Here is a 21,334-nt window from a genome sequence, read left to right as displayed (position 1 = left end):
TGGTCGTGGTCCCCACCCCACCATAGTCATAAGGGGCAGCACCGGGATAAGGGGCAGCACCGGGATAAGGGCCAGCACCGGGATAAGGGGCAGCACCGGGATAAGGGGCAGCACCAGGATAAGGGGCAGCACCAGGATAAGGGGCAGCACCAGGATAAGGGGCAGCACCAGGATAAGGGGCAACACCAGGATAATGGGCAGATCCTGGCTGGATGACGGCTCCGGCGGATCCTGGTTGGACGGCTCATGGCTGGCTGACAGATCTGGCTGCTCATGGCTAGCTGACGGATCCGGACGCTCATGGCTGGCAGACGGATCTGGACGCTCATGGCTGGCTGACAGCTCTGGCAGATCCTGTCTGGTTGGCGGCTCTGGCAGATCCTGTCTGGTTGGCGGCTCTGGCAGATCCTGTCTGGTTGGCGGCTCTGGCAGATCCTGACTGACGAATGGCTCTAGCGGCTCCTGACTGACTAATGGCTCTGACGGCTCGGGACAAACGGGCGGCTCTAATGGCTCTGGACAGACGGATGGCTCAGACGGCACTGGGCAGACGGATGGCTCAGATGGCGCTGGGGAGACGGATGGCTCAGACGGCGCTGGGGAGACGGATGGCTCAGACGGCGCTGGGGAGACGGATGGCTCAGACGGCGCTGGGGAGACGGATGGCTCTGGCCGGATGAGGCGCACTGTAGGCCTGGTGCGTGGTGCCGGAATTGGAGGCACCGGGCTAAAGGCACGCACTTTCAGGCTAGTGCGGGGAGAAGGAACAGGGCATACTGGACCCTGGGGACGCACATTAGGCCTAGTGCGTGGGGCCGGAACTGGTGGTACCGGACTGGGGACACGCATCTCAGGGCTAATGCGGGGAGCAGCAACAGGATGCACAGGACTCTGGAGACGCACAAGAGGCTTAGTGCGTGGCGCCGGAAATACCGGACCGTGCAGGCGTACTGGTTCCCTTGAACACCGAGCCTGCCCAACCTTACCTGGTTGAATGCTCCCCGTCGCCCGACCAGTGCGGGAAGGTGGAATAACCCGCACCGGGCTATGTAGGCGAACCGGGGACACCATGCGTAAGGCTGGTGCCATGTATACCGGCCCGAGGAGACGCACTGGAGACCAGACGCGTTGAGCCGGTATCATGGCACCTGGCTCAATGCCCAATCTAGCCCTACCAGTGCGGGAAGGTGGAATAACCCGCACTGGGCTATGAACACGTACAGGAGACACCGTGCGCTCTACTGCGTAACACGGTGTCCGCCCGTACTCCCGCTCTCCACGGTTAGCCTGGGAAGTGGGCGCAGGTCTCCTACCTGCCCTCGGCCCACTACCTCTTAGCCACCCCCCAGGAAAAATTTTGGGCTGACTCACAGGCTTCCTACCGCTTCGTCGTGCTGCCTCCATTCGCCGGTATCCCTCCTCACACTGCGCCAGAGAATCCCAGGCTGGCTCCGGCACTCGCCCTGGGTCGATCTCCTCCCACGTAGTGTAGTCCAGATTACGCTCCCATTTCCATTCCTCTTTGTGCTGCTCCTGTTGCCGCTGGTCATGTTGCTTGATCCGATATTGGTGGGTCATTCTGTCACGATCGTGTTGACATGAACGAGAGGACCAAGGCGCAACATGATTTGAATACATCTTCTTTTTAATAACAACGACGAAGATGAACACGACACACTATTACAACACTAACGAAAAACAACAAACGATCGTGAAAACTTCAAACGTAAGTGCACACACAAACTACTTACGTCGAACTATACATATACACAAACAATGACCCACAAACAGCTAAAGCCTATGGCAGCCTTAAATATGGCTCCCAATTAGAGACAACCGAAATCAGCTGTCTCTAATTGAGAACCCATTCCGGCCACCATAGACTTTCCTAGAACTACACCCAACATAGACACAGCTAGACACATACACTCAACACAAAACCATAAACTACAACAAACACCCCCTCTACCATATAATACCCCAAAATACACACATACCCCATGTCACACCCTGACCTAACTAAAATAATAAATAAAACAAATAATACTAAGGCCAGGGCGTGACAGGCTTTGTGATGGCCACTCCAATACCTTGACTTTGTTATCCTTAAGCCAACTTTGGAAGTATGCTTGGGGTCATTGTCCATTTGGAAGATCCATTTGCGACCCAGTTTTAACTTCCTGACTGATGTCTTGAGATGTTGCTTCAATATACCCACATAATGTTTCTTCCTCATGATGCCATCTATTTTGTGAAGTGCACCAGTCCCTCCTGTAGCAAAGCACCCCCACAACATGATGCTGCCACCCCGTGCTTCACAGTTGGGATGGTGTTCTTCGGCTTGCAAGCCTCCCCCTTTTAATTTTTCCTCCAAACATAGTGATGGTCATTATGGCCGAACAGGTCTATTTTTGTTTCATCACACCAGAGGACATTTCTCCAAAAAGTATGATCTTTGTCCTCATGTGCAGTTGCAAACCGTAGTCTAGATTTTTTATGGCGGTTTTGGAGCAGTGGCTTCTTCCTTGCTGGGCGGCCTTTCAGGTTATGTCGCTATAAGACTCGTTTTACTGTGGATATAGATACTTTTGAACCTGTTTCCTCCAGCATCTTCATAAGGTCCTTTTCTGTTGTTCTGGGATTGATTTGCACTTTTCGCATCTCTAGGAGACAGAACACGTCTCCTTCCTGAGCGGTATGACGGCTGCGTAGTCCCATGGTGTTTATAATTGCTTACTATTGTTTGTACAGATGAACATGGTACCTTCAGGCATTTGGAAATTGCTCCCAAGGATGAACCAGACTTGTGGAGGTCTACAATTTTTTTCTGAGGTCTTGGCTGATTTCTTTTGATTTTCGCATGATGTCAAGCAAAGAGGCATTGAGTTTAAAGGTAGGCCTTGAACATTTTCCACAGGTACACCTCCAATTGACTCAAATGATGTCAATTAGCCTATCAGAATCCTCTAAAGCCATGACATCATTTTCTGGAATTTTCCAATCTGTTTAAAGGCAGAGTCAACTTAGTGTCATGCACAAAGTAGATGTCCTAACCGACTTGCCAAAACTATAGTTTGTTAACAAGAAAATTGTGGAGTGGTTGAAAAAACGAGTTTTAATGACTCCAATGTAAACTTCCAACTTCAACTGTATACTACCACGGGTGAAACCATGTCTTCGTCTAATACAGCTGTATTGACCCTCTGGGAAGAAAAAACTTTGTTTCACAGTGTCCGTTGAGTTCTTACTCTAATAACATAACCTAACATAAGGAAGTTACTTTTAGCTGTGTAGCCTATATAAAAAAAAACATTGAACTGCTGTATTAATAGCTACTGCATTATACATTAGTAAATAGGTATAAGTAGAGTACACAGACAGACTTGCACTTCTAGGGTTCTAGACCTGCACATTAGCCTTAGGTTGTATGTGATTTGGTAGACAACACTGGGGAGTTTTTGCCGTTTGATGAGTTCATTGGTAAATTTCAGGTTAAAATTACTCAGAGAGTATTTGAAGGTTTGCAAAGCAATTCCACTTCCTTTACTAGGACTTATTAAGAACACTTTGTTATATTATGAGGTTGTTCTCTCTTTTCTAAGTTTACAAATTAATGACTTGAATCTTTTGGGGGAAAAAATGCAGCAATAAGTGGATACAATTGGCAGTTAATGAAGAAGGAATTTTTGGTGATTATAATTCAATATATTGCTATGGAAGTGACCAACCCATGCTATGGTCAAAAGCGACTACCTTTTACCTTACTTGTCCAGTTATCCCAAAAGTTAAAGAAACTTATTTTAAAATATTTTCTTACATCTACCATGTTAATGATTTAGTGTTCTATTATTTCGCTTCGTGTTCTATTATTTCATTTTTTTAACCGTTATATTCACAATAATGTCCCTGTATTGATGTGTAATATTGTTATTATTGTTCCAATAAAAACTTTAAAAATCTAGGTTGCGACAGAAAGTACAACTCTAGATCTCGCGTGATTTCATGTTTGCTGAATCGTCCAATCAGTGAGCTCGACTAAGCTACGTGTATCTCCGGGTTCAGAGGGTAATGGTTGGATGAAGATGGCAGCCGGCAAACGGAGGTGTTGGGAGTAAGCGAAATGGCTCACAGAACTCGACTAGTGTATAGCCATCATTACTAGACTTGAAATGCAGAGCTATATGAATTTCTGATAATTATTCTATTTTGACATTTTGTCGAGGAGGGCTGCATAATGGTTCTCGTGTACGAGTTCGTGTGGCGGGTTCTGCATGTCCTTCTCCACATTCATAGAACGCTTATCACTTTGTTCCGAATCCGCCTTCGCAATTGGAATGGGCAGCTATGGTCACGAGCCTTAGCAGCGCTTCTTGTGCCGATAGCTCTCTCGTTTCCCAAACAGAAAAAGCTCGTTCCTGCACCCGGTAAACGCGTTGGTCGTCGGTATCGCTGGGGGGCGGATGGGAAATCTCTGGAGAAGCTGCCTGACCATATAGGCTTGTTGATAGCGGAAGAGGAGCCGAGATACACAGACATTGCCAACCTTGTCGTGTGGTGCATGGCAGTCGGCATATCTTATATCAGTGTGTACGATAATCACGGTAAGATATCATTTGATTATAAAATGTGTTCATTATTTTTTATTCACACCAGGAAGTGCTAAATACAACATCAGCAGACAGTCACATGCATTTTTCTATTTTGGTGCTTAGTAATCTTTGATAACTTATCTAAAAAAAAAAAATCTGATAGTAAATGGCTTTATCCGGCCTTCCATTTCAGAAGTCTACAACAACCCACTTCTGCCATATATGCTTAGTAATGTATCATTACATAAATGATTTCAGACAGAGAAGCCTCAATAGGCTTTCAAGGTTTGCCCAATGGCTTTTTCACCTAATTCGTTATTTGAGCCTACAGGGAATTGTCTTAACTGAAAGGTTACACACAGACACACACACACACACTGTATTGCTATTCCTGTTTCACCACAGCCACTCCTACTGGGTCATTGGCTAGTTGTTGGAAAATATTGTTGAATCCTTCTTGATGGCCGTCTAAGTGTTTGGTGGTGTGGCGCTGTTCCTCAATGTCTGCTGACTTATGCCATCAGTCTCTCACAGCCAAATCTGTCATATGACACATTATTTGCCTCTAATGACTAGCCTTACTTGCTATATCATGATGTTAATTTCAGATCTCAGCTCTAAAAGACAGCAAATGATTTCTCTCTAATTTTTCTTGTTTCAAAGTTGTTGAGATTGGGTGTACCCCCCTGTATGATATAGGCTATTGGATTGCTCACATATCCCTTTTTGGTTCCCAGGTGTGTTCAGGAGGAACAACTCCAGGCTGATGGAGGAGATCCTGAAGCAGCAGCAGGAGCTCCTGGGTCTGGAAGGCTCCAAGCAGCACTCTGTAGAGTTCCTCAACAATGGCACTGACAAACAGGACAATCAAGGTGAGACACCAGGAGCCGTATGTGTCAAGCTTCCCAGGTTAGGTGTGCTGGTCTAAAGAGCTGAGCCCTATACTACGTATTTTGTTTAAGGAGTTAGTGAGATAACTTTGAACTCAGGACAACTGGTACCATGAAAGTAGCTCACATTTTAGCCAGGTACATTTTAAGGCAACAAATCCTTAAGAACTAACCTGCTCCCGGGCAGGCTAAGGGTTTTTTCTCATTAATGAAAGTTGGAGAGGCAGCGTTAAAGTACACTTTTCAATTCACATTAGCAACGGAACATCATGTGCCACAAGATGGTTCGGCTCTTGGCAACGGGCCGTAAATATCCCAATGAAATATCCCAGTATAGCCACTAGCCAGCGTGTGGATGGATACAAACCCCATTACACTCTTGAATAATGCAACGATTCACAAACGTGCAGACCATAAAGGTTACATTTCTTCGTCTGTAGGCTACACTAATTCTATTTTAGTCTCAAGACAAAACACAAAGTTGCTAACAGCATGTCTTCATCAAGCAACATCAAAAATGAACAATTAAGCCTACAACCCCTCTCATATGAGTTCAAAAGTACTGTAGGCCTACCATAGAACAAAAGTCAGGCATCATTTTTTTAATCAATATGGAAATCATTTAGCCTACATGTGGTAAAAGAAAATTGGGACTGAACACGTGGGTATAATATACAGTACCAGTCAAAAGTTTGGACACACCTACTCATTCAAGGGTTTTTCTTTGTTTTTACTATTTTCTATATTGTAGAATAATAGTGAATAGATCAAAACTTTGATATAACACATATGGAATCATGTAGTAAACAAAAAAGTGTTAAACAAATTCTTCAAAGTATCCTTTGAAGCCTTTGCCTTGATGACAGCTTTGAAGCCTTTGCCTTGATGACAGCTTTGAAGCCTTTGACGCCTTTGCCTTGATGACAGCTTTGCACACTCTTTGCATTCTCTCAACCAACTTCGAGATAGTCACCTGGAATGCATTTCAAGTAACAGGTGTGCCTTGTTCATTTGTTGAATTTCTTTCCTTCTTAATGCGTTTGAGCCAATCAGTTGTGCTGTGACAAGGCAGGGTGGTATACAAAAAATTGCCCTATTTGGTAAAATACCAAATCCATATTATGGCAAGAACAGCTCAAATAAGCGAAGAGAAATGGCAGTCCTTTACTTTAAGACATTGTCGTAGCGCTGTATTGATTTGCCAGCCGCGACTGGGAGACCCATGGGGCTGCGCACAGTTGGCCCTGCGTCGTCCGGGATAGGGGAGGGTTTGGCCGGCAGGGATGTCCTTGTCCCATCGCTCGCTAGCGATTCCTGTGGCGGGCCAGGCACAGTGCACGCTGACACGGTCGCCAGATGCACAGTGTTTCCTCCGACACATTGGTGCGGCTGTCTTCCGGGTTAAGTGGGCATTGTGTCAAGAAGCAGTGCGGTTGGGTTGTGTTTCGGAGGACGCACGGCTCTCGACCTTTGCCTCTCCTGAGTCCGTACGGGAGTTACAGCGATGAGACAAGACTGTAACTACCAATTGGATACCACGAAATTGGGGAGAAAACGGGGTATTCTTTTTTGTAAATAAATATCTAAAAATTCAACCAAAGGGTTCCCTTAGATCATGAGAAAAGGCTGCACTTGACCGTTGCACTTGAATCATTCCCATGGTGAAGGGCTAAGCCCGCTACGCGATGAAACCACACACTATTGCAGAAATTTTGATGTTACCGGCCGCAATTGATATGGTGAAAACAATGTGTTGGGAGGCACAGAAACTCTATTCAATACCTTTGTCAGATAACACTGATAAATGAAGAATTGATGCTATAGCTAGCATTATCAAGAGGAAACTGACTGAACGACTAAAACTCCCCATCTTATGCTCTCCAAATGGACACTAGCTGTGAAGGCCGAGATGCCCATGCATTGACTTTTGTTTGCTGCTTCCTCGAATGGTGGGCTTTTGCACAGATGAGGCGACATCTGTCACAGGACGCCGGGCAGGCCTTTGCAATGTAGTTATGAATGTGTCCCTCTGCCATATGAACGCATTGTATGATACACCCACTGAACTATAATGGATACACCGAGAGCAATTGGCTGCAAAAGAGCTGAGCGCAGAACTCTGAGATATGTAGCAGGTAACTTTGATTGTAAACTACATCACGCACGCCTGTTTGCAAAACTGTGGAGATAAGGGCTGACCCCATTTAGTCGATTGTTTTGTCAATAGGCTGTTGGTCTACTGAGATTTCTTTAGTCGAGCAGCAGCAAAAAATATTTAATAATCATGGTGTACAAGACAACTGTCTGATTCACGCCTGTTTGAGTGGACTGATCCATTGTGGAGGCAGTGGGGATGGCACAGCCAATCACGAAGACCTGCTGCTGAAATTGTATATGGTTATATTACGTAGGAACAATGGTGCAACACTAATAAACATATTATTTTATAATAGATGCGCCATCTGCCGCATTGGATAGCGGTCGCTGTCTGCGGTTCTGAAACACATCAGTTCACTGTTGAATTGGTGCCTTTTCCTAGACCATATTGCTATGGTCATAATAGCAAAGTTAAGCAGCATATTGCTGCTGAGAACAATGCTGTGGAGGTAGCAGCAGAGTTAGGAGACGAGAAAACAGCCTTTGCCTTATTGTCTAAGAAAAGTGAGGAGAGAGGAAACCCCAACTTAATGAGGTCTATAATCAACAGCCTAACTGTTAATCATCCATATAAACACAGCAAAAAAAGAAATGTCCCTTTTTCAGGACCCTGTCTTTCAAAGATAATTCATAAAAATCCAAATAACTTCACAGATCTTCATTGTAAAGGGCTTAAACACTCTTTCCCATGCTTGTGCAATGAACCATAAACAATTAAATGAACATGCACCTGTGGAACAGTCGTTAAGACACTAACAGCTTACAGACGGTTGGCAATTAAGGTCACAGTTAAGAAAACTTAGGACACTAAAGAGGCCTTTCTACTGACTCTGAAAAACACCAAAAGAAAGATGCCCAGGGTCCCTGCTCATCTGCGTGAACGTGCCTTAGGCATGCTGCAAGGAGGCATGTGGACTGCAGATGTGGCCAGGGCAATAAATTGCAATGTCCGTACTGTGAGATGCCTAAGACGGCGCCACAGGGAGACAGGACGGACAGCTGATCGCCCTCGCAGTGGCAGACCACGTGTAACAACACCTGCACAGGATCGGTACATCCGAAAATCACACCTGCGGAACAGGTACAGGATGGCAACAACAACTGCCTGAGTTACACCAGGAACGCACAATCCCTGCATCAGTGCTCAGACTGTCCGCAATAGGCTGAGCGAGGCTGGACTGAGGGCTTGTAGCTTGTTGTAAGGCAGGTCCTCACTAGACATCACCGGCAACTACGTTGCCTATGGGCACAAACCCACCGTCGCTGGACCAGACGGGACTGGCAAAAAGTGCTCTTCACTGACGAGTCGCGGTCTTGTCTCACCAGGGGTGAAGGTCGGATTCGCGTTTATCGTCAAAGGAATGAGCGCTACCCCGAGGCCTGTACTCTAGAGCGGGATCGATTTGGAGGTGGAGGGTCCGTCATGGTCTGGGGCGGTGTGTCACAGCATCATCGGACTGCGCTTGTTGTCATTTCAGGCAATCTCAATGCTGTGCGTTACAGGGAAGACATCCTCATGTGGTACCCATCCTGCAGGCTCATCCTGATATGACCCTCCAGCATGACAATGCCACCAGCCATTCTGCTCGTTCTGTGTGTGATTTCCTGCTAGACAGGAATGTCAGTGTTCTGCCATGGCCAACGAAGAGCCCGGATCTCAATCCCATTGAGCATGTCTCGGACCTGTTGTATCGGAGGGTGAGGGCTAGGGAAATTCCCCCCAGAAATGTCCGGGAACTTGCAGGTGCCTGGTGGAAGAGTGGGGTAACGTTCCACAGGAAGAACTGGCAAATGTGGTGCAGTCCATGAGGAGGAGATGCACTGCAGTACTTAATGCAGCTGGTGGCCACACCAGATACAGACTTTTGATTTTGACCCCCCCCTTTGTTCAGGGACACATTATTCTATGTCTGTTTGTTACATGTCTGTGGATCTTGCTCAGTTTGTCTGTTGTTGAATCTTCTGTTCATACAAATACTTACACATTTTTTTTTTACCGTTATTTTACCAGGTAAGTTGACTGAGAACACGTTCTCATTTGCAGCAACGACCTGGGGAATAGTTACAGGGGAGAGGAGGGGGATGAATGAGCCAATTGTAAACTGGGGATTATTAGGTGACCATGATGGTTTGAGGGCCAGATTGGGAATTTAGCCAGGACACCGGGGTTAACACCCCTACTCTTACGATAAGTGCCATGGGATCTTTAATGACCTCAGAGAGTCAGGACACCCGTTTAACGTCCCATCCGAAAGACGGCACCCTACACAGGGCAGTGTCCCCAATCACTGCCCTGGGGCATTGGGATATTTTTTAGACCAGAGGAAAGAGTGCCTCCTACTGGCCCTCCAACACCACTTCCAGCAGCATCTGGTGACTGACCAGGACCAACCCTGCTTAGCTTCAGAAGCAAGCCAGCAGTGGTATGCAGGGTGGTATGCTGCTGGCACATGTTAAGTTTGCTGAAAATAAACGCAGTTGACAGTGAGAGGACGTTTCTTTTTTTGCTGAGTTTATCTACAGAACTAAGACAGATCCTGCTTCTGTTTGAGTGTTTGTTTAATAGCCTACTGATTTCGTGAATTCGGCTGTTTGCTATGCTGTAATAAAGGCTTCACTTTTTTTATTAGACCAGCCTCTGGTATTATTTATTATTTATTTAGTGTTTACACTGTTCCAAGTTGTCCAAAATTATATTTATAATAATAATTACGCTCCTTTTTCTTGATATCCTTATTGTTATTATTGTTATGATGATCATTATTATAATAAGTAATGTCATTATCATTAGTAGGCTTCGTATTGCACCCTTGTATAACCACCATTTTAGTTTTTAAACAAAATAACAATGCGACCCTTGAATAATTAGTGTAAATTATAAATAGACCATTCCATTTTGGAAATTGGTTTTAGTCTTTGCTCTAATAAAGACAAAACAAAAACATTACAATACTCTCTGGCATGCTTATAATTGTAATGTTGTTTGCATTGTTCCAAATGGTCAAAAATGATTTTGTAATCTAACAGCACCTGTTTGGCACACACAATATGCACGCAGCGCTTGCTCCTTACCTTATTTTTCGTAATCTCCACTATTTTCCACAACTAGTCAAATTTATTCCATTCTGACTTCCCCTTTCCCTCCTGACCAACCAGTAAACATTCCTCAGTTTTGAGGTTATTTGTCACATCCTCTGCAACCACTTTGCTGTCACATGCGTTACTGTGTTTTTAGTGTGTTATACATTTACATTTAAATCATTTAGCAGACGCTCTTATCCAGAGCGACTTACAAATTGGTGCATTCACCTTAAGATATCCAGTGGAACAGCCACTTTACAATAGTGCATCTAAATCTTTTAAAGGGGGGGGGGGGGGGGGTCAGAAGGTTTATAATCAATTTATTGATGTGATTATGATATGCTATAGGTCAGACCTTATAGGTTACTTGCATGAGATGCATACGTGTCACGTAAAGAGAGCAAGGGTTGAGGGAATACGGAAACTTATTCAGCTTCAGCAAAACGAACAACGCGTTAAATACTGTTGATGTTATGTGGTGGTTGCTACAGCAGGGAGGAGAGGGAGACAACGGGTGCGAGTAGGGCTGGCACTTACACCATTTAGTCGACAGGTCGATTGTTTGGTCGACAAAGTTATTATTTTTTGTCGAGCAGTGACAAATATATTTGTTAAAATATGGCACATAAGACACCCGTCTGAGTGGACTAATCCATTACGGAGGCCCCGGGGGTGGCACACCAGTATCACTAGTAGTATATTTACTGTTAATTCCCATAATTTCTAATCTACAATGTTTGTTTGGTTACGGTAATTTCTGTTAATATATTCAATATATTATTATTACAGTCTTACTGTTGTCATTGTAGGAGTGGACACGTTGTTTGCGGAGTGCACAACCTAGGCTACACTTGTGAGAAAAATGTTTGGTTTATTTCATTCCGCGTACGAGTTGTCAATGTATTCATTGACCAGAGTGCTCCAAACAAAAGACAATATTGAGTATGGACACGCACCTGATTACGCATATAGAAGTAGGACTAGTCTACCTGGTTTTCACATTCTGTGATATGATACTATATCTGATATGTCTTAACTCACCATCCCTGTGGAGCTTCTCAAAGTATAGTTTTCTTTGCCTCAAACAGCAGGTAAACGAAGTCTGTTTTTACATCCATTGAGAATGACAATAGTTCCGCAATGTTGCCTATTTGAAGCTCTTTCCCTTCCGATTACCGCTCAGCATGAAAGGGGGGGAAAATGTAATGCACTGATCCAGTGGAAACATAATCAAATAGGCCTACATGATTACTTCTTATTCCTTGGGCATATAGCCTACATCTGTGTCTGTCCGTAGCTCACTGGCTGGGAAACTCTGAGGGCCCAGAATATTTTATCCAATGCTGCAAGTTTGCTAGCACGAGCTTCCCCTGGACCAAGTTAATACAATAGTTTCAAGTTCCTTGCAGACAGGCCATGCGTAGCCAACGTGATTTATAGGATATACATTTTTATCAGGAAATTTTCTATCTGCGATTCGGCAATATTTTTATTTGTTGGCCTAATGTAGGCTATTTTTACATATATGCAATGGCAATAGAAGTTACTTTCAGATTTATCATTTTCATTTAGATAGTGTTGATTAACCACATGACATAGATTTTTAGATAAGACTTTATTATATATGAAATTTAACTGTTCCACGAAAATGTGCATATGAAAATCATAACTGCCACGCAGATAAGTAGAAATGGTACAGTAACTTGGCACTCCAAATGCAAAAGGATGCCGACCGCTGGTGTAGCCTTTTACCGGCAACATCAGGAGCGTTTTGGCAGAATATGTGAAGGCCAGCAGCAGCGGGAGGAGGAAGAGGGTCGGGAACAGGTTTTTGTTCTTCTGGTGAGGCTATATTGATCTCTGGCTCCCCTGGCTCCCCCTTTAGTAATTTGTGTCTTCACAAATGCTTAAAACCTCTTAAGGATCGGCCCCATTTTTTCAATTTTCGCCTAAAATGACATACCCAAATCTAACTGCCTGTTGTTCAGAACCTGAAACAAGGATATGCATATCCTTGATACCATTTGAAAGGAAATACTTTGAAGTTTGTGGAAATGTGAAGTTAATGTAGGATAATATAACACATTAGATCTGGTAAAAAAAAACTTGGAGCTATTTATTTTCATGAACTGAAGTTAAATTTCAATAGGCGAACAACAAGTGGCTACCTAGCTAATACTTACTCACAAGGATTCCTAAATCATTGCCAAGAATAGTGAAAATGACTGCAGTTTCTACTGGTCATTCATTTCAGGCTGGTTGTATTGGTGCTAGCTAGCTACCAAGCTAAAGCTAAAATAATGCTTTATTATTGTAAGCCCATCGTTCGTGGCTGGTGTTTGCTTGTTTGCAGTCTTTTTTTGTACAGCTTTGACAGTGCTGATAGTAGTGGTGGCGCTTGGCTTGCAAATTATTTCCATTAACTTGGCTTTAATGGATTTCTCCTTTGAGTTGTCTTGCTGAAATGTTCTTACTCTTTCAAATGACTGCTCAACTTGTTGACTGTTCGATCCACACAGTAGACATTGTGGGCTAGGTTAGGAATGCTGAGTTGCAGGTGTAGCGCAACGTTTTACGTGGCGTCATTATGTCATGTACCTATGTTATATAGGTATGCACGTCAACTTTGAGTTTTTCACATCGCCGTTAAACTAGACATCGGGTTGATACCGATGTTGGTATTTTTAGCTAATGTCGTCCGATTCCGATATGCTCACCGATTTTTTTTTTTTTTTACATTTTTTTTTTATCGTGCATCCCTAGTTTAAATAGTCATTTTAAAATGCCTATCACGTTACACATTTAGTAATGACAAAATGCATTTGAAACGTCACGCACACCAAAACTTGTGTATGACTTTATTTTGGATAAAGACAGGAGTGGTGGAGAAAAGGCTCTTGTGCATTGATAAGCACATAAAGACTGCATTAATGATGAGTAATAAATGAAGGACATCACTTCATCAAGCCTATTTAACACCATAGCCTGGAAAAACTGGAAGGCCTACAACAGAGAAGCATTCAGAACTCTGCCATGTGTAGGCTATTTGGTTGTGAATAACCATTATGAATAAATAATCAATTAAATTCTATTGGATACAACACTTTGGGTTGAGTTTAGATTGCAAGGCATCATTGGGAGTGCAATTTTCACAATTCATCACTTATTGAATGAAGTTTGAAACTGATTATAAATACCATAGTTTATCATTTTATTTAGATGGATTCCAGTTCCACCAGCCTTTTGTTTATATTTTCTGTGGCGTTTGTTTATTTTCTGTGGCCTTTGTTTATTAAAGGGCATGTGGACTGCAGCCAGCCTGTATGGGCTAATTTAAGATGCATTGTGCGGTTTTACTCTCCATCTGCTTTTGGCACAACACCTTTATCCCCTGAGCAAGTCAATCTGTTATGGCATACAGTCAGAATTAGACCATATGGAGTTGTGCAGGAACACAACACAGAAGAATTCTCTTCACCAAAGGAAATTGGGCGGCAGGTAGCCTAGCAAACCCGAAAAGTTCTCAGCCAACTAGCTGAAAAATCTGTCGATGTGCCTTTGAGCAAGACACTTAACCCTATGGATAAGAGTGTATGCTAAAATGTAAAAAAAATAATTCCTGTTCAAATACCCTATAATTCACTTAAATAACTTATGAATTATATGATCCTGTTCGTAATTGTGATTCCTGTTCTTCGTTGTTTTGTAATCCAACAATCACCTGTTTATGAATGCAATATTCAAGCGTAACAGCAGGATTGTGAAGCAGGATTTCCGAGTTACCACCCACTGACCTTTAGTCAGACACGTTTACCATTGATTGGTATTATTACTGTGTGTGGGTGTGTGATAGTGTTTGTGCCTGAGTACCGGTATTTGTGTTTTGTGGGGCTTATTATGACCGTATTCCTGTGTGTGTGTCCACAGTGCTGCCGTGTCAGGCAGTGGTGAAGGTGCTGTCTCCAGACGATGGGAAGCTGAGGATCGTCCAGGCAGCACAGCAGCTGTGTAGCGCTGTGGAACAGATGGAGAAGACATCCAAAGACATCAACGTCACTGTGCTTGACTCTCTACTCAGAGGTGAGGAGGTCCCTCCCCCATGACCAGGAGGAGGACAGGACATTGGTTCTCGCTGTTGTCCTTAGTGCTGTTATTTATGGGCAGTGGACAATACCTTTTATTTCATTGTTTTATCTTATCAGGTTAAACCCCACAGACATTCTATTGATCATAGACTGTAAATCTGCTAGTAAATCTGTGCCATACTATTACAAGCTGGAGTGAAGCTTAGCTCACCAACTCTCCTTTGGCATGATGTTGAGAGTAGCAATTTCACTCTATTTGAAGCTCAGCAAGGATGGTGTAAAGGGAATGAGTAAAGGTCAAGGATCCCCCTGTTAGACAAGCCTTCCACAGTGTTTGATCAAAAGATGAAGGAAACATGAAGCACTGGGAATCTGTGCCAGAGAGAGCTCTTCTCTCAGTGGGTTATTTTCCCTGAGCCCTCTGCCCACCCCAGCTCTGCTCGTCGTTAGTCCCTGGCTAAGACTGATCACCCTCACCCGCTGTAAATCACGTCACGAGTACTTCAGTGGAACACATCTATGTGTACTCGCTCAGTAGAAGGTGATGGATGAGACCCGAGGCAGGAATATGAACAAACTGATGAGAAAGATGGTCTCCAGACAGAATATAAACTACAGAGGATAGCAGAGTTCACTTCAGTGAAGTTATGGTGTGTTTACCTCAGGCCCAGTAAGTGCAGCTGCTCGTCAGTACAATCAGATGTCAGAGACCCGCTCGCTGTCAGGATCCAGGGGGGCACAGCGAAAGGGACTCTCTAATCATCTCACTATCTAAGGGGCTTGGCAAGCTGCTGCTGCTGTTCTCTAAGGCTGCGTTTACACAGGCAGCCCAGTTCTGATTATTTTGCCAAACTATTGGCAGAAGATCTGATTGATCAAAATACCAATTAGTAGCAAAAAGATCAGAATTGTGATGCCTGTGTACATGCAGCCTAACATTCAAGAAGAAATGGAACTGTCACTTTAGATCTCTAGGTTCTCTCAATCTTTTCAACAGTCCTTATGCTTTAGCAACCTCCTAAATATGTCAAAAAAGAATAATTTCCTGATATTTTTCTTATATCTCTCAGATAAAGGACAAACACTTCAAAACAAAATATGTTTTTCCATGTATGAATCTGTTTTTCAATGCATTACTATGGACTAATATCAGTTAGGCCCAAATCATGGTTTGATCTAATGTTTCCTATATTTTTAAAGGTGTCTATCATACTTCTTTTTTTTTACCCATCTACACACATTACCCCATAATGGCAAAGTGAAAACACGTTTGCAAATGTATGTTTATTTTTTTATACAGAAATATGGTCTCATTTATATAAGTATTCACACCCCTGAGTCAATACTTTGTAGAAGTATCTTTGGCAGCAATTACAGCTGTGAGTCTTTCTGGGTATGTGCTCAAGAACTTTCCACACCTGGTTTGTGTAATATTTGCCCATTTTATTGTTTTCTAAATTCTTCAAGCTCTGTCAAATTGGTCGTTGATCATTGCTAGACAACCATTTTCAAGTCAAAACTGTAAGTCGGCCACTCAGGAAGATTCACTGTCTTCTTGGTAAGCAACTCCAGTGTAGATTTGGACTTGTTTTTGTTATGCTGAAAGGCGAATTCATCTCCCAGTGTCTGGTGGAAATTGTTTTACTCCTGAACTTTTTAAGGCTTGACATAAAGGGGTTGAATACTTATTGACTCAAGACATTTCAGCTTTTCATTTTTAATTCGTTTGTACAAATTCTGAAAACAGAATTCCACTATGATATTATGTGTTTAGGCCAGTGACCAAAAAATCTCAATGATTTTTTTTTATTTATTCAGGCTGTAACACAACAAAATGTGGAAAAAAGTCAAGTGGTGTGAATACTTTCTGAAGTCACCTATACTTCCATTCATCAAGTCTTGTGAGGCTTGGGGGCGTCCTAGAGCAAAACAATCAACATGCTCTTGAGAGGCCAAACCGTTAGGACGCTTCAGACAGAAGTTGGCAGATCGGTGGTACCGACTTCAGATGAGTCCCGTGTGGCTTGTGGGGGTCTTGGAGCAAAACAACTGACATGTTCGTGAGTCATCTTTCCATAGAGTGGTCATATTAGCTTGTAGGCCAAACCGCTCAGACGGTACAGACGTTTTCGGGAGAAGACAAACACCGCTGTAGCTCGGCCACCTTCCACCGCAGATGCGGAAGTCCGCCATGTAGAGAAATCGTATGTCTAGCTTCAACAGGCAGATTTGGATGGATTTTCTTTATTATGCTCATTTGATTTCCGCGGGACCACAAAAAATGACTTGAGGGTTAAATGCTCCGCAGAGGACACTTTTATGAGATTTCCATTGATTGTGTTTTTCATTGACCTCTGTCCATGCTATCTCGGTTTGTGCAGAGTCGAAGACTACACCAGATCCTGACCTGGTTCTGAAGTTCGGCCCAATAGAAAGCACCCTGGGGTTCCTGCCCTGGCACATCAGACTGACAGAGTTCATGTGAGTATTGCGTGTGTTAAATGAGGCTGCCTTACTCATGTGCAGAAGACATTCTGGGATAGCCGCTGCTCTGTAGAGCTGGACAGGAATGACAGAGGAAGTGTGTGCTTATGCTTTACATCCTGAGTAGAATGGATATGGGCCTGTTGTGTTCATCTGTGCAGAATAACTGGTAAACCGGTCTCTGCTGCCTCAGTTACCTCCCGGCTTGAACGATTGGCAAGACTTTTAAAAATGCCTCTGTGCAACTTTGTATAAGTAGTAGGGCTATTTTAAGGATCATGGAAATACTGAGAGTTAATGTTGCAGTTCAGCCTACATAAGAGGTGTAATTAGACTTTACCAGATGATGATGCATCACTAACAATGCTATTTTTCAGACTTGTCATTGTTTGGGAGTCATGAAGTTCAGTCAGAATGGCCCACATCATTGAATGTTATCAGTGTTTACAAAGCAACATTTTATTTGACAGATACTGTATTTGTAAGGACTTTTACCTTCACCAAACACTAGATGGCGGTATAGTAATGTAACTGCTTTGACGGTAGCTCAAGCAGCAGCTTTTGCTAATCACAGATTTTTTTATGACTGCCGTCGTAAAGTACATAATTGTATTTACTGTGAGCCTTTACTAATGTAACATGACATTTCTGTTGATCCCTTATTGCTTGGTATCTATTTTAACAACGTTATTTAGCATTATTTTTTGTTAAAATGGCGCCGGAAGAATTGGCAGCAGTTTTACGGGTGCCTTGTGCTTCACCTAACACATTTTTTGCACTATTGGTTAGAGCCTGTAAGTAAGCATTTCACTGTAAGGTGTGATGTATTCGACGCACATGACAAATAAACTTTGCTTTGAGAAACTGCTGCCATCTGAAGTAGGCTAGAGGTGTCTCTCTAGTATATATCTCTGACATCCTCCCTCTCTCCTGCAGCTCCTTACCCTCCCATGTGGATGTCTCCTATGAGGACTTATTCAGTGCCCTTCAGCACTATGCCTCCTGTGAGCAGCGGCTGGGGAAGTGAGTGATTGGCCAGGCCCCCTTCAGAGGAAGGGGAATGACATGGGTGGGGTAGGAGCTGCCCTAGCCCCTCCTCCTCCCGGGTCTCTGTTTACAGTGCAGGCGCTAGAGAACAAGCAGACAGCGTACCGCCACATCGAATCGCATCTCAACCACCACTCACTCATTGCTTTTCTGCGCATCTGGAACGCACAAGGTTCGCCAGGCCACCTCTGTGAGGCATGCTGGGTAGTACGGGCCCTGTCAAGGTAGCGTCACGCACTGAACATCTACCCCCGCATCAGTCGGATTAACGAGGAACCAACATCACCTGAAGGACATGGTTAGCAGTATAGTCTAAATCTAGTTTAGCTTCGCTCTTCTCTCTCTCTCTCTGTTTGTTCTAGATCTTGCACCTGCTGTGCCCCTGAGGTATGCCCTCCTTGAGGGTTTGAATGGAAATGAACTTTATGTAGGTGTGCTTCAAGTGTAGCGCTTGATCAACGTGGTACGAGAGGTTTTGGAACGAGAGCTCTGTAATCCGTGACTATACTCTGCACATGGTGTGAAGGATGACTGACTACATGGTTGTACTTTTAAGTCTTTATTCCAAGTTACTATTGGTGGACTGTGTCTGCTTGTGTACGTGTGTGAAGCTCAGCCAGCAAGTCACACTTAACCTACACTAAGTCCAATCTTTGCAATCCAGTGGGAAGAAAGAGAAAGCAGTTGTCTGTATACAATGTCCCCCATGACCATCACTACTCTTTCTATTGCTCCGTCCATAACGTGAAAATGATTGCATATTGAACGGCCCCGTAAGAATCCTCAGTGCTGCCTTCGGTTGTTCATCCATGTGAAGATCGACTAACTATTGTATTAAAGTGTTGTTCTGTTATTTCCTTATCTCATTAACTCTTTTAAAACCCAGGTTCAGTATTTTCTTTCTCTTTGGTTAGGTGGCATACAGTAGTATTTTCACCATCATGCTAACTGTTAATACCAATGGGACTAAAACTCCCAATCCTTCACTAGCTAATGTGCCAGTGGTTGGGTTGTCATTGGAAGGTTTGGTGGGTTGCTCCACATGGAGCTTGTCGGTTTAAATGATCAATAAATGTTACTGAAAACCCCATATATACAGTACCTGCTTTGATTGGATTTTTTTAAAGACAGACTGACAATGTCTTGTGAATAATCTTCCTTTGAGATAAATGGAACGGATGTAAATGGTTGATTTTATAGTTGTGTTGTATGACCTAATTTTCTACATGTAATGTGTGGTGAACAAGTGTTGTATCCCTAGTACTGTATGCACCAAGAGGTGTCAAGCGCCTGGTGGCTTTTAAACCTCAAATGATCAACTATTGAACAATTGAGAGTCAAGCTATAGTCACCTTGGATTTGTTAGCTGAAAGCTGTGTGACTTGGTAGGGACTCCGATGCAGGTTTCTAGTCCTTCTCAATTGATATGCAGCAATCATCCAAATGCATGAAAGACTACACCATCATTCAAGGGGAAAGCAACTTGAAACGCTTCATAACTGTCGAAGGTGTGCAGGAGAGCTGCATCTCCCTGGATGCTGTGTTTTTAGATCAAACACACTGGCCTACGCAGCTGAGAGCAGCTCCAACCACTACTCCACTCCCTTTCAGATGCAGCACTACACATCTAAACATCCCCTTCGAATTGAAGATGCTTGTGTTTTAGAGGGTTTGCGATGTCAGCTGTTTCGACATGATATTTTCTATGCATTGCAAAATGTATTCAACCGTACTGCAAAAGGACAAGGGAAGGTCCCTGTTACCTACTGTCATCTGCATAGCTGTACTCTGTCACATACTTGCAGGTGCAGCAAAATTCTTGTATTTTTTGCTACAGCAGTGCATTAATAATACCTAGTAATACAAACAATGCACACAATTCAAAATGTCATTAAATATCAGAATGAGCCATGTCAGAGTCCAGAATACATATATACTGAGTGTACAAGACATTATGAATACCTTCCTAATATTGAGTTGCACCCACTTTTTCCCCTCAGAACAGCCTCAAGTTGTTGGGGCATGGAGTGTTCCACAGGGATGCTGGCCCATGTTGACTCCAATTCTTTCCACAGTGTCAAGTTGGTTGGATGTCCTTTGAATGGTGGACCATTCTTGATACACATGGGAAAATGTGACAAACCCAGCAGCATTGCAGTTCTTGACACACTCAAACCAGTGCGCCTGGCATAGCTCATTCAAAGGCACTAAAATATTTTGTCTTGCACATTCACTCTCTGAATGGCACACATACACAATCCATGTCTCAATTGTCTCGAGGCTTAAAATCCTTATTTAGCTTGTCTCCTCCCCTTCATCTACACTGATTAAAGTGGATTTAACTGGTGACATCAGTAAGGGATCATGGCTTTCACCTGGTCAGTCTGTCATGGAAAGAGCAGGTGTTCCTAATGTTTTGTACCGCTTCTGAAACTTGCTTTCAATGAGTGACAGATCTATAACTGGTTGCATATTGCAGCTTTAAGAACACTTGTTATTGCCATGACATCTTGTCAAAGCTATGATTCCTTATTGATGCCCCTTGTTAAATCCACTTCAATCAGTGTAGATGTATGGGAGGAGACTGTTTTTAAAGAAGGATTTTTAAGCCTTGAAACAATTGAGGCATGGATTGTGTATGTGTGCTATTCAGATGTTGAATGGTCAAGATGGAAATTGCAAGTGCCTTTGAACGGGGTACGGTAGTAGGTGCCAGGCGCACCGGTTTGTGTCGAGCTGCAACACTGCTGGGGTTTTTATGCTTAAAAGGTTTTCCATGTGTATGAATGGTCCACCACCCAAAGGACATCCAGACAACTTCAAACAACTGTGGGAAGCATTGGTGTCAACATGGGCCAGCATCCCTGTGGAATGCTTTCTAAGGTGCAAGGTAGAGTACCGGGTGGTAGCTGGCTAGTAAACAATAATTAAAGTTCAGGGTACTGGTTGGAGGCTGGCTAGTGGTGACTGTTTAACAGTCTGATGGCCTGGAGATAGAAGC

At 43.5% G+C, this 21,334-nt stretch overlaps 1 protein-coding gene across 1 annotated transcript; it reads left to right on the top strand.

Moving 5' to 3' along the window:
* Positions 1-4,047: 4,047 nt before the first annotated feature.
* Positions 4,048-19,431, top strand: LOC129825077 (dehydrodolichyl diphosphate synthase complex subunit nus1-like). Its single transcript, XM_055884836.1, has 5 exons — positions 4,048-4,601; positions 5,327-5,461; positions 14,645-14,797; positions 17,184-17,283; positions 18,223-19,431. The coding sequence occupies exons 1-5, from the start codon at positions 4,235-4,237 to the stop codon at positions 18,311-18,313; spliced, it is 846 nt and encodes a 281-aa protein (XP_055740811.1). The 5' UTR covers positions 4,048-4,234; the 3' UTR covers positions 18,314-19,431.
* The last annotated feature ends 1,903 nt before the right edge of the window (positions 19,432-21,334 follow it).

This window comes from Salvelinus fontinalis, chromosome 27 (genome assembly GCF_029448725.1).
Source record: "Salvelinus fontinalis isolate EN_2023a chromosome 27, ASM2944872v1, whole genome shotgun sequence".
In the NCBI taxonomy this organism is placed as follows: Eukaryota; Metazoa; Chordata; class Actinopteri; order Salmoniformes; family Salmonidae; genus Salvelinus; species Salvelinus fontinalis.
This window is presented reverse-complemented; position numbering and strand designations above follow the sequence as displayed.

Coding starts and splice junctions, on each gene's coding strand:
- LOC129825077 (XM_055884836.1), top strand. CDS start 4,235: ATGGTTCTCGTGTACGAGTTCGTGTGGCGGGTTCTGCATGTCCTTCTC. Junction 4,602..5,326: donor CAGTGTGTACGATAATCACG/GTAAGATATCAT, acceptor TTTGGTTCCCAG/GTGTGTTCAGGAGGAACAAC. Junction 5,462..14,644: donor TGACAAACAGGACAATCAAG/GTGAGACACCAG, acceptor GTGTGTCCACAG/TGCTGCCGTGTCAGGCAGTG.